General features: G+C 40.1%; 1 protein-coding gene across 7 annotated transcripts in view; it reads right to left on the bottom strand.

The window, feature by feature from the left end:
* Positions 1-237: 237 nt before the first annotated feature.
* zmiz2 (zinc finger, MIZ-type containing 2) overlaps positions 238-13,507 on the bottom strand; it is a 49,597-nt gene continuing 36,327 nt past the window's right edge. For 3 of the 7 annotated variants that reach the window (XM_077243651.1, XM_077243652.1, XM_077243653.1), the window contains exons 6-19: positions 12,839-13,060; positions 12,339-12,530; positions 11,592-11,690; positions 11,197-11,362; positions 10,152-10,293; positions 9,836-10,046; positions 9,620-9,725; positions 8,945-9,102; positions 8,798-8,865; positions 8,139-8,207; positions 7,409-7,653; positions 7,067-7,236; positions 3,240-3,458; positions 238-2,553 (exon numbers count right to left, since the gene is read on the bottom strand). In XM_077243651.1, coding sequence (XP_077099766.1) covers positions 2,446-2,553; positions 3,240-3,458; positions 7,067-7,236; positions 7,409-7,653; positions 8,139-8,207; positions 8,798-8,865; positions 8,945-9,102; positions 9,620-9,725; positions 9,836-10,046; positions 10,152-10,293; positions 11,197-11,362; positions 11,592-11,690; positions 12,339-12,530; positions 12,839-13,060 — 2,175 coding nt within the window. In that variant the 3' untranslated portion in view covers positions 238-2,445. Of the gene's footprint in view, positions 2,554-3,239; positions 3,459-7,054; positions 7,237-7,408; positions 7,654-8,138; positions 8,208-8,797; positions 8,866-8,944; positions 9,103-9,619; positions 9,726-9,835; positions 10,047-10,151; positions 10,294-11,196; positions 11,363-11,591; positions 11,691-12,338; positions 12,531-12,838; positions 13,061-13,507 lie in introns of all 7 variants that reach the window. The other 4 variants (XM_077243649.1, XM_077243648.1, XM_077243650.1 and 1 more) reach the window with 2 other exon arrangements.

The raw sequence follows: 13,507 nt of genomic DNA, 5'->3' as shown, positions 1-13,507 counted from the left end.
ATAGCGAATGTTTTGAAGATTACATTTAGGAATTTTCTACATTTATTACATAGTTTATGATTAACCAAGTGTTCTTTAAACGTAACACAGTAAGATATAAATCGAAATGAGTCGCAAAAGCTTTCTTTTCCGCTTAAAACGCCCGTTTTCCGGACACGCCCCGTGAGCAGCGTTACCGCTTCTTGACACAATGCGGTGCTGCTTCTGCTCTCTCCAAATAAAGCCAATGAAACGCAATGGGGCTTAACTCTTTACTTATAAAACATAATGGAAATATTTCACATCTTTAGAAAAACAAATCGATTTCAATTGTACATGTTTAATTCAATTGATAGAACTTAATGATCCACCAACACATGACAGTCAAACATCTTTTTCAACAGTTTGATCAACAAGTGATGCTGGTTTCTCAGTTTTTCATGATTATGGTCACAGATTTTGATGAATTCTTTTTTTTTCTCTTTCTAACAAATTCATAAACTCTGCTAGTTAACACAGAAGAGAGAGAGATGCATACAGGCCCATCAATTATCTTTATAATTATAATAACAATTATTATATAATCAAAGATAAAATTGTATGATACACAAATGACTTCAAACAAACGAAAAAAGAACAAAAGCACATCCGTCGACTCATGATGCTCCCTGTATTGTTAATATACAAACTGCACTTCGCTAACGGTGTCCAAAGAGCGATGATAAATAATAAAATCAGACAAGACAGGAACCGACAGCAGACTCATCTCCCCTCCACGGTTTCTCTGCTGAGAAAGCGAGCGCTGAATGGAAAACGGGGGGAATGAAGCGCATGTCTGACATGAGCTCTTGTCATAGTGTTTCAAATGTTCTTTTTTCCATATCATGGGGTTAAGAGAAAGTTCACATCTGCGACAATAATAATACTATATCTGTACATATTTCACATGAATCCCAATGTTTTCCTTCTCAATTATGAGTGCGGCTATAAACATTAGTCCATTACCTGTTGTGACGCTCCCACCCACCCAGATTTGTCCGTGCAAAATCTCACTACGGGAAGGTATATGTCCAAAAAACGCCCTGTTTGTGACTCCTCATGTGCATTTGTGTGTTTTGTAACCTGTCAACAAGGTGCTACTGGGCTGCTTGTGCTCTGTATGGTTTCACACAATTTGTTGACGAAGAAAACTTGTTTTCTACCAAATAACAGCCCAAACTTGCATATTTAAGGGCGAGTGAAATGCGTCTGCAAGTGAGGGTGTGATCTGAGCCAACGATGATCAGTGGATACTAGTCCTTTCTTGTAATGGTAGAAATCCACAGACATCGTGGTCTCAAAATCCACAGGGGAGGAAGACCGTTTTTAAAAAGAACAGAGGGGGGAAAAAACTAACGAGACAGACGAAAAAAGAGAGCAGGGTGTGGCATTAAATTAGTCTATTGGCATGAGTTTGTGCCAAAACACACACACAGTGTGGCTTGAGGTGTGCATGTGTGTATTTGTGTGGGTGTCACAAAAGATGACTGATTTTTTGCCTTCAATTTCCTTCGTGTTGGCAAACACATGGTGTGCAAAATGTCATAGTGCACTTCTTTAATGCTACTGGTTAAGGTCTGACACATTGTGATTGCGTCTACTAGCATGTTTAAAAGGAAAAAAGGCTACACTTGAGGTCTCCAAGTCAAGTAAGTTCTAAGATTAAGTCATTCGTGGTTTAAAACCATGTTAGATCACATGGAGCTAGCTTTGTGGTCATCTTTGGGAGGAAAAAAGAAGAAATAATAAAACTTAAGCCTGCCTGTTTATTAAGAGAATTAAGTTTAGCCATGTTTGCTTTTCAAGTTACAACAGAAGTGAGACACTTTGGCATTCCCCGTGTTATTTCTGAAGTGTAGTACTTTACATCAGCACTGACGTTAGTCCCTCATCTAATTTAGATTTAAAACAGGAGCTGCAATGAAAAACAAACAATGACTTGACCCCCCCCCCCTCCCCTCCACACACACACACACACACACACACACACACACACACACACACACACACACACACACACACACACACACACACACACACACACACACACACACACACACACACACACACACACACACAGAATGTCATTTACACCACACAAGTCTGATGTGAGATGAGGCGTCTTTCTACAAGTGATTCGAGAGAGCAGGAATTCTTTCAAACTGAAATTCACAATAAAGTCTCGACAGAGTTCAGAGAAGCAGACGAACAATAACATTGTCACAGGAGGAAGGAAAAAAAAAGAAAAGGATAAAGATCTTCGTTGCACCTTCCCATGAGTCACTGCATTCCAGTCTCAGAGGGACACAGTGCAAAGACGCAATCGGATATCTGTTACGCTTCCCAGACCTCCCCTCGATGAGCCGGGAGTGTGCGGGATTGGGGAGGCTGTCTGTTGGACGGTGATGAATAAGAGGGAGAAGGGGCTCAGTTGCTCTCGAACAGAGAGAGCAGGTCATCGTTACTGTTGTTGGGAAGGTCGGGAGGACCCAAGTAGGACAGCAGCTCATCTGGGTTTGTCAGCTCTGGGAGAAGCTGGAAAACAAAAAGGGAAGTACAGGGGTTAAGATTCGGCCTATGGCAAAACTCTCAGCTTATAATCGTAATGATGAATTAGATCTGCGCTCTGCCAAACCACGAGAAATACAGAGAAGAAAACAAGCAGCTGCTGAGACTTGCGTGTATTATAGTAAAACATGCTTCTGCAGGATAAAGAGACCCCCGTAGAAGATCTAGAGAAGTGGCTCAGTTTGATGGAGCTCAAACTGAGCTCCATTTAGTCAGACCGGAATATAAAGGTCGACCGTAGATAGTCTTGATTTATTGGGTGCTGAACCGCACATAAAGAGTTTCATGACTGAACTTGGCATGTCTCCTATGGAATTTCACTGAGCGATGGTAAATGCACCTTTAGAATAGACAACTATTACTGATAGTTGAAACCAAAATTACATTATCCAAAATAGTTAATAAATAAACATGCATCCCAAAGCAGATGTGGGGATGACCATTATCCAAAAGTTTTAAACATGACGAATTCCAAAAAAAGGACCTAAATTAAGCAGGAACGGTTGGCAAGGAAATCATAATAAGTTGGTAGTGGATGTACACGGAGTAAAATTGAACATGGGCGTTCGATTGAGACTCTCAGCAGACCTCTAATTCAAATGGCCAAAAATCATGACTGTTTGATCTGGAATAGATGACTGATTCTGACTTACATCAAGTGGCGGCTCAGGAACGTCGCCAGGTCCCCCGGGGCCCCCCAGCCCAAAGCTGTCTGTGTGCATCCGGGGATTCTGGGAGGAGTTGCGGGAGTGCATGGGTCCCCCGGGGCCACCCATGCCGGAGTTACCATGGAGAGCTTGATGCTGCTGTTGCTGCTGCTGCTGCTGTTGAAGGGGATTGTGGGAAGGGTCCATGCGGCTAGAGTGGGACATCTTTATTAAGGAAGGGAAAGTGTAAAGAGAAAGAGAGACGGTCAGTGAAGCTGGAACACACTGCACAGTAATTTGAAGTGGCTTGTCTTGTGCTCAGTTTGGAGCGGGTTTGAAGGGGTGGGAAAAGCAGCAACTGCGAGTGACAGTGTTTCAATAGCTCTTATATGCAAACAACGACATACGTGGATGACAGAAACCAAGATGCCAGTAAAAGACATTTGGGTATCCATTTGGGCAGCAAACTAGCCATGCTATTTCAAGTCATATAGATAAATTAATTTATGGATCTACATGATTATTTCCTTTTAGGCTTTCATCTGCAAGCTAGTTGGCAAGAGACAGACAGATAAACAGATGGATAGACAGACAGACAGACAGATAAACAGATGGATAGACAGACACACAGATAGATAAATAAATGGATGGATAGATAGATAGACAGACAGATAGATAAATAGATGGATGGATAGATGGACAGATAAATAGATGGATAGACAGACAAAGAGATGTATAGACAGACTGGCAGACGGATAGATAGTAGAAGTCGCCCGATAGTGTATTTTGCCGATAACGATAACTAGGTTGGACCGCACTGGGGTGCGTTTACAGTACAGTGACTTAACTTTCTGCTTCACTACAATAGTACGATGCATCGTTGAAGAAATCAACTAGCTAGACACGACTGTTTCCCGAAACCATATTGTCGCAAATTGGTCGTTCAACCACATTGGTTAATGATGTCACGCAGGTGTTAGGAGTAATCGAATTTTGAGATCGAATTAATGCTAGATGTTTTGCTATAAATTACGGACATAGCATCTGAGAACAATTTCTAATTTTTCTCAGTTATTTTGCTTTATTTCCAGATTCAATCATAGGCTCGTTCTTACGTACTAGAGCACGTTCGCACATGCAAACTCTTCAAAAGCGATGCTTTAAATCTCTTGACAATCTAAAAGACGTAAATGGCATTTGTACTCTAAATAAAAGATCCAGATTGTACTGAATGTCAGATTGCTTATTTTGCTCAAGAAAAGGATTTATTGAGTCCACATGTCATGCAAACAAGAAACTCTGCTTCCAACCACAGGTGGAGGGCTGTCGTTCAGACCACACAAGTTTCGATGCTATTTGCGAATGTTCATTAGAACTATAGTTTCAGGAAACACCAGCTCGTTGAACTATGCTTATAACGACAAAAATTATGACCATAGTTGGCAAATGATGCTTTCAGGAAACGCACTCCTGGCCGATAAACGGTTAATCAACGGAAAACAAACAAAATACTCGGAAGTAAATTAGTGCTGAACTTTACTACAAAAATGTTATTAACTTATTACATGACAAATACTATAGAAATGTATATATATATATGCATGTTAAATATTAATATGTTAATTGCACCTTGATCATTCATGTTAGTGAACAGATACAATGTTAACATTTAAAATGTATTAGTAAATATTGAAATTAGTGCTCTAACAATGAAAAATACTATTAACCTTAGTGAATGTCACAGATGGACTCTTATTGTAAAGTGTTACAATTTCATATAAATCTAAACAGCCATGCTTAAAGATGGCCATTTTTAAATGTCTGCACAAAGGCCATAGCATTGAAATATGCATATGTATACTTTCACATGTTATTTGCTTCAATGATCACAAAAACAAAAAAAATGAAATTGGATGCATTTCTGATTTGTTTCTGTCAGCTGCATGAACATATCAATTTGCTTTCTCACGTCACTAGCTTTAAATATTGATATATTGTGACACTAAACATTTGAGTCAGATTTGTGTGTATTTTTGTCACACGTTTTTAACCGCTTGAGGTCCTACTAATGTTAGTGTCCTCAGCCTTGATGGCAAACATACTGCTGTTCTTTTTTCTACTAATGCAGCATCTAGTCAACAAATTTATAATGATATGAAAACATGTAGTGTAGTGTAGTGTACTGTATACATACCGTTTTGTTGTCTATGCTTTAAATCTGCATCTGAAACGTCCCGCTCCGTGCAGCGCGCAGTCTCGCGTGTCAAAACTACTCCACGAGGCGTCAGCGATAGTTTTTATTTCGCCTCTAGAGGCCATTTTCGTACTGTATAATGACAGCGGACCCTTCTCAGCCGTTTCAGCAACGGACGCAACCCGGAAAAAATATCGATGTTGATTTTTGCCGATAACCGATTGTTCCAGCAATCAGTCATCGGTGCCGATTAATATTGCCGATCGGCGATACCGATCAATCGGTCGACCTCTAATAGTTGGACAGATGGATAGACATATAGACAGATGCATAGCTAGACAGGCAGACGGATAGACAGACAGATAAACAGACAGACAGACAGAAGGATAGACAGATGAACAGTAGGGCTGCACGATATTGAAGAAAAATGCGATATGCGATAACTTGTTAGATAATGCGTTATTCGACATGCGATATGATATTGCTTAAAGTGTATAAAATCAATTTAAATTATATTTAAAACTTAAAATGATATAACCAATATATGTTTCACATTCTTTCTGAGAAAAGAAAGCATCACTATAACTGAAAGTGAACAGCAGTGTTTTAGCATTACATAAAAATGAAATGTCACAAATCTGACAATGCCATTTTAACATCAATGTTATAAAAATAAAAATTAAAGATATTTAAATACCAACAACTCTTTGCTCAACTTGGTAATATATAGTTATATCAACCCGAATACTTAACATCAAGAACATCCAGGAAAACAAAAACACCTGAAACTAGGGGTGGATGATTAGTTCTTTTAATTTATCTTTGTTATTAAATAAACAACAAAGAAGCATATTTCAACTATAGGACAAATACAATAAAACAAAGATACAAATGAAATAAACAGTGCTTTATGTTTTTCAGATAGACCTACATTAAGTCTGTTTAACAGTAGCATTCAAGTAAGAAACAATACAGAAAAGGAATAAACAAATGTTAAACTAAAACACTGCATAGTCTTCACATGAATTAAATACATTGATTCATATTAAAGCTACAAAAGTTATTCAGCAGTTAGTGATTTTAAACTTTTCTATTGTTGTTTGACAGACAGCAGCAGGATTACTGTTTTAGGCTGCTTGAAATTTAAGACATAATGCAAGCATCCTAATGACACATCTGAATTCTTTCCCAACTCTTTACATTCCCTTAAGACATAATCGACTGTGTTCACACGAATACTCGCCACAACAGGCGTATGTATTTGACCGTTCGAGTGCAATAAGCCGCGAAAGAGAACTGAATTCGGGATCGCACACTGTCTGAGCGCTTCAGGTGTGTGTGTCAGACAGCACGAGTACTGCAATGAGTTGTTTTCTGAGCTTAACTCTTTTTAAATGTCAAGTCACACGTAAGTAACAGTAGAGTACCCAGTCTGAACTCTGCTATTTGAGTCGACCTAAAACTTCACACAGCTTTTTGAAGTAGCATATTAAAATCATTCAAATGCATATTGCGATATGTACATTTACGATATTTCGATATATCATGCAGCCCTAATGAATAGACGGACAAACAGACAGAAGGACAGACATACTTTATCAATCCCTTATGGTAAAATTGTATTTACAGGAAAGCCCACCTGTCCTGACATCTGATGTCCCACAGGTTTTTCTGGGGTAAGGAGCCCACTCGGCAGGTCAGACTGGTAGGACAGTGGGGGGGGCCCAGAGGAAAACTCCCCAAGGGTCGGTGTGCCAGGGGCATTGGGAAAGTCCGAAAAGCCTGGTTGGTTAGAGTATCCTGAGCCACCTAAAAGATACGCGAAAATGAATTAACTGGAGGTCAAAATGCACTTCATCCAAATCTATTATGACTCCAAAGCAGAGTATTCAATAATAAAATGCTCACTGAAACATTTTTATAAGCACATAAATGCTTCTGTGGTTCTTATGAGGCCTTCACAATCAGATGCGTCACTCACCTTGGCTGGGATAATCAGGCGTGCTGCTGCTGCCACTTTGTGGCAGAGACTGGTAGGGCGAGGAGGCCGGCCCCAAAGCTGCAATCATCTCCATGACACTGGGCAAGATCATATGACTAGGGCTCAGGGTGCGACAGCGTTTCAGGGCAGGGCCGTCTGGGTCCTCTTTAATATGCAGGTCTGGTTTCACCGGGACTGGCTTCCAGCTGCACACCGGATCAATGGTGATCTCCTCATAGTCCGAACTAAAAACAAGGAGAAAGAAGTTAAAAACTGAAAATACAGAACACACTGCAGCTTATTTTGGCCAAGAAGCTTAAACTTCGACAGGAAGGGGATGTTTGACCACTACTTAAATCAACTGACCACCTTTGATGGAGTGCAAACTGGACAATACTTGTGATGCTAATGGCATTTTGGAAAATGAGCAGCCAGTTCTTCCTTGGAAATGCTTGTTAAAACAGCCTGGGAATTTGTAAATAACAATCTGTGCACTCTGACTCAGGGAAATTGGGTAGATGCCAGCCTATCATACTGGATAGGCCTACGTCACCCAGATCTTGCCATTTTTGTGTGCAGAACACTTCACATGGTCAGCAAACAGTTCATGTACGGTCTGTACGATGTACGACTGGCTGATTACAACTGATAAAAGTATAATTTAGGATATCTGTATTTTCAAATCACAGTTTAGAGGCTACAGAGGTAACATTATTGCAAAGAAACTTACTTCTGGATGTAGATCAGAATGCCCAACATGTACTGGTCCACTTCTAGCCCCTCCAGAAGAGCTGTTTTACTGCAAGGAACAAATGAGTTTGTAAAACTGTACAAATATGTCAGCTATATACCATGCAAATCACATTTTTTAGGGATACACCGATATGCAATATGATATTATACAGGCTGATAAGCCATTAACTATTTCATGTTATGGCCAAAGAAATATAATTTTTTTAAAAAGTAAAAAAAAAAATATATATATATATGTATGTACACACATTTTTTTAAGATTAATTAAATAATATTCTAATATTATTATTATTAATACAATATAAATACATATTTGTTAAAATAAATATAAAAATTATATACTATTTTGTCTGGATAAAAAAAACAAAAAACAATAAAACGAATAAAAACTCAAAGATTACATTTAGCACTGTTATTAAATTTAGAGTTTGAAAAAACTTTAAGTGTGTTTTGTATGAAAAAAAAGAAAGAATTGTGCATACACAATTATAAATCCATTGTTGTCCGTTCCCGAAAATCTGTAATATTGTCAGACAACTACTACGGTATGGATATATTGTGTATCCCTAATCATTTTCTTAGTTTTAAAATAAAAAAAATATCATGAAGATAAAAAGAGGGGAAGAAGGTTCTTACTTGCACACAGGACAACGCCAAGTTCCTCTCTCACAGTTGAGCTGCAGGTACGATTCCAGGTCAAAGCACTATGGACAAACAAAGCCGTTATTGACCACAGAAACTCACTTTATGATGTCATGTGATTTAAACTTCGGGCCTCATCACCTGTATGTGTCTGCAGTCGTGGCCCCTGGCAGGAAGCTGGATGCGCCGGAAGGTGATCGGACACTTGAGCGAGACCTTGATGGCCGTCTGTTCCACGCCGTCCTCTCCGTTAAGGCCGGGAGTTCCTGGGATGGTTCCGCTACTGAAGTTCCTCTTAACTGTGGAAGAAGGGTACAAAAGTTTGGGGTCGGTAAGATTTGTTAATGTTTCTGAAAGTCTCTTCTGCTCACCAAGGCTGCAATTATTTGATCAAAAATACAGAAAAACAGTACTATTGGGAAATATAATTTAAAATGTAATCTATTCCTGTGATCAAAGCTGAATTTTCAACATCTAGTCTTCAGTGTCACATGATCCTTCAGAAATCATTCTAATATGCTGATAAACATTTACTATTATAATCAATGTTGAAAACAGTTTTTGCTGCTTAATATTTGTGAAACCATGATAAATTTTTTTCAGGATTCTTTTTTGATGATGAATTAAAAGTTAAAAAGAAATAGCATTTAGTTGAAATAGAAATCTTATGTAACATTATATATGTCTTCATTGTCATTTTGGTGAAGACAATGTGTGCTTGCTGAATTACAGAATTTTAAATACTTAAAAACATATCTTACTGCCCACAATCTTCTGGATTTTAGTGTATGTGCAAAGGATCATGGCATTACTCACTCTTAGTGACACAGTGCTCCGCTGGCAGGAGCCTCTTCTTCATCAGACCCTGAAGCACGGAGCGCACAGACGGCCTGTGAACCAGCTGCAGCACGAACAGATGAGACTACGCGGACAAAAGAAACAGAAAATGAACAGACCGATATAAAACACAGATTAGTCGGGCTGTTTGTAATTAACTAGAAGAAAATGTGTGATGTGAATATCTGTACTTACACAGCAGCAGGCTGTGACCGTTATCTGGATGGTGTTGCGTCCTGGCTGGCACACATGCTTCAGGTAAAGGGGTTTGTGGGATGTCTTGTTGTCCCCGCGCTCGATAGTGAGAGGCGTGGCGTTGACGCTCACCTGCACCGACGCCGGCCAGTTGGTGTTCATCTGCCGGTCTTCGTGGTGATAGCACTTAAACTGCAGCTCCAGATCAGGCCTGTTAAACACACGATGGGCAAGATTAAATATTGAATGCGACAACACTGACACATCAAACACTCACAAACACAAAGACTACGAAGGACAGATGTTGCACTCTGACCTCATCATAAGAGTCTTATACACGGAGTCTCGCAGCTGGAAGACGTGGTTGCTGACGGCCAGGTTATGCTCCAATCTGAAGGGCTCCAACACCACCCCGTCCCGTACAGGGAAGGTCAGACGCAGGTCATCACTGGGGTTTCCTACAGACAGAAGAACAGAGTTTCAGTTACTGAGGTGCCACATGGTTATTCATCGTTTCACATCTGGGAAGAAACAAAAGCAAAGTGGGGAAAGAGACAACAGAAATTTCCCAAAAATTCTAGATGTAGCCTAAAGTTAGTAAATGCTATAATGGCTTAAATGTTCAAAAGGATTTCTCTCTATTATATTTCTCTGGATGATACATTGCTGACACAATTTTAGCTTCTTGTAAAATAAACAATGTCATAATACCTTATTTCACAGGTGCATTTGTCATGCATTATTTATTCCACAACAGATAGCATATCATAATAGGGGGTTACAGAAATGAGTATACTAGTGGATCAAGTGGTCATGTGATCTCAATATGGAGGCCAGCATGATGGGGAAAATCCTTTTTTGCAGTGTTGTTGTTAACTAAGCGAAAAGTCGTTATTAAAATTATTAAAATTAAAATTCGTTATTAATCTAAAATAAAATATTGAAATGACGCCTTGGCAACTAACTGAATTAAATTAAGCTGAAGTAATAAATTACTAAAAATAAAAACTGAAATAAAATTAAGTAAAGCCAAATAAATAATAAAAAGTAAAAAAAAATACTAAAAGTAAAATGAAAATATAAAAAAAAAATTGATATTATATATAATTTATATATAATATAAATATTAAAATAGCATATAAATAATACTAACACAAACCTAGCCTTATGTGGAATAAAACAGCATTATATGACTGCGTTTTCTTCTTATGTAAGGAAAGAGGGGAAAAAACGTTTCCCCATGTGATAAACATTTCATTTGACAATTAAACTTTTTTATTTCCATTTACATCACAGAGAATTATAAACAAGGATTCCAGAGATAGGATGGGTGTTGTCTTACATGCAGTGCTGTGTGTTACCTGTAGGGGGCTGCAGAGAGTTGATATTGGGTTTGACGTCATGGAGGAAGGGCGATTTGACGTCTTGACCAGGGGACATATACGGAATCGAACTACTGGGGGTCATGGGAGGAGTGGGGTTTCCTGGGAGAGGAGAGCTGGGATATCCTGGCATCGCACGTCCGGGCTGTGGAAAAAAACAAGACGTGTGCAGGCTTTACAAGATGAGGCCAAATTATCTTTACAGTCAGATTTTCATAACTGATACTCTGCAAAAACAGATTCAGCTGTGTGGAGTTTGGACCCCAGCAGCCAAAGTCCATTCGTGGCGCTCACGAAATGGTGAAATATTAACAGGCAGCTCCAACCGACTCATGTTTCACCAAACACACATGCATGCAAGAGAGGACACCAACCCCGTTGACAGTGGCCTGGTTGAAGGTGGTGTACCCAGCTCCCGTCACTCCTGAGGACAGGCTGTTGTGGCTGTTGCCCTGTCCGTTAAACTGGTCCGCCTGTTAAGCAAACAGAACTCTTTCAACATCAGACTTAAAACAGAGCGAGTCAACCCAACCCCCGGTTAAGCACAAGTTTAGGGAGCTCATTGCAATGCATTCATTAGAAAGTAGCCATAAGAGGTATCTAACATCTTATATTTAAAATTTGGACCTGTATTCCCCAGCATGGTGAGGCACACTAGGTTTTGGAAAGGACCCTGAGCATGTTAAAGTGCACACTACAGTGGTATGACAATGGTGATAATCTACCGCTGTAATTCAAAACCCAGAATGGAATTTAAACCACCTGGGTTGGTTCGGGTTTCACTGGTACAACCAAAAAATCTTTTCACGACTAGTTGCCTCTTTAAAGTTCATTGCCGTATTCGTCAGTATCAAATGCCAATGTGTTTCTCTAAAAAAGAAGCTTGTTTGTCACTAATACTGACAAAAGGAACCTGTTCTTTGGGAAACATGATACTGCTTGCAGCCTGCAATGTGTTGCAATTTGCAAGTGAAAGCTTTCTGATAGCTTTCAAACGGAAAAATATGACTATAACTTTCAGAAAGTACCTAAATTGATTTGAAGCGTCTTGCTTAATCATAGCAGGGCTTTTTTCAAATACTAACTGTATGTATTAGCAATAATACTTATGATCTTTGTACCTTGTAGTACTGGCTGGGGTTTCCTGGTCCTGCAGGATACTGGCCCATATTGGGTTGCTGGAGGGGCATTCGGTGGGTTGGGTAAGACGGGGAAGGAGCAGACCGCTGTGGCCCAGGATGGTACTGCATGGGCTGGCCTGGGTACGGGCTCCCAGCTCCCATACCGGGACCGTACTGCTGTCCCGGAAATCCCTGTAAGAAAAGAACAACAGTCATTCCAGGATTAAAGCAAGTTGTCAGGAGGACTATCATCATATTTTTAGACTTTTAAATTAGGTTTTATCATGTTGAGTCCTCAAACAGACTGTCTTTAACATATAGTTTGTAATATTGACCCAAACAAAAAGCCATTTGAAAATATTAGCTTGTGTATCTTAGAACCTAGTGGAACAGCCTTCTTGTCGTGAGCATGTCTAGTTTGGTCAGGTTCTGCAGGTGTTGGAACAGAGGTACTGTGACCTCTGAAAGGTCAAGTTGGTGAACAGCGAGTCTCCACTCACTTCGGAGTTGTAGGGGCGTTTCAAGCCCTGCTGGTGGCGTGGAGGACCCTGCTGGCCTCCTGGGTAGACGGGATGCTGGGGCAACCTCTGGCCCTGCTGCGTGTACATGGGTCCCATGGAAGGAGGTCTGGAGCCGACCATCCCAGAGGGGGCCATGCCGGGCGGCCCACGGGGTCCAGAGTGCGACAGGAACTGGGTGTTGTAAGAGGAAGCACCACCCATCTGTAGAGCAAAACAACACAGAGATCCACACCCATCAGAACCAGCGTTGGGTAACAATGGCTGGAGACGTGCCTGCTGCTGTGACTTATGGCCGTCGGGCCCTGGGCATGAAAGGGAAACGGCAACTAGGTCACCACCGTAAACAATCAAAGTCCTGTGTGGCCATGATGTCTGCCATCTAAACCCAGGCAGACAGGAGGCATGTGAAATCTGCTGGAAAAATGAGGGGAAAATACTTCGCTTTTTTTTGTTGCAATAATTAAAGCCATGTTTTTGGAATCAGGGCTTGTTTATACGCATTCGTCCAGCAGGGGGCGATTTGAGCGCAATGAAATCAGAGGTTACTGTGTGTCACACAAGATTGCTGAAGTGGAGTGCAAAGCATTTACCACCCAAAAAAAGATCAGCAATCAGATTAACTGCATAAAATAAAATAAAAAAACAGAT

Source organism: Siphateles boraxobius, unplaced genomic scaffold, assembly GCF_051911475.1.
Source record: "Siphateles boraxobius isolate OS27281-9 unplaced genomic scaffold, OSU_SipBor_1 25, whole genome shotgun sequence".
Taxonomy (NCBI): Eukaryota; Metazoa; Chordata; class Actinopteri; order Cypriniformes; family Leuciscidae; genus Siphateles; species Siphateles boraxobius.
The sequence above is the reverse complement of the archived record's forward strand: the minus strand, read 5'-3'. Positions and strand labels throughout refer to the sequence as shown.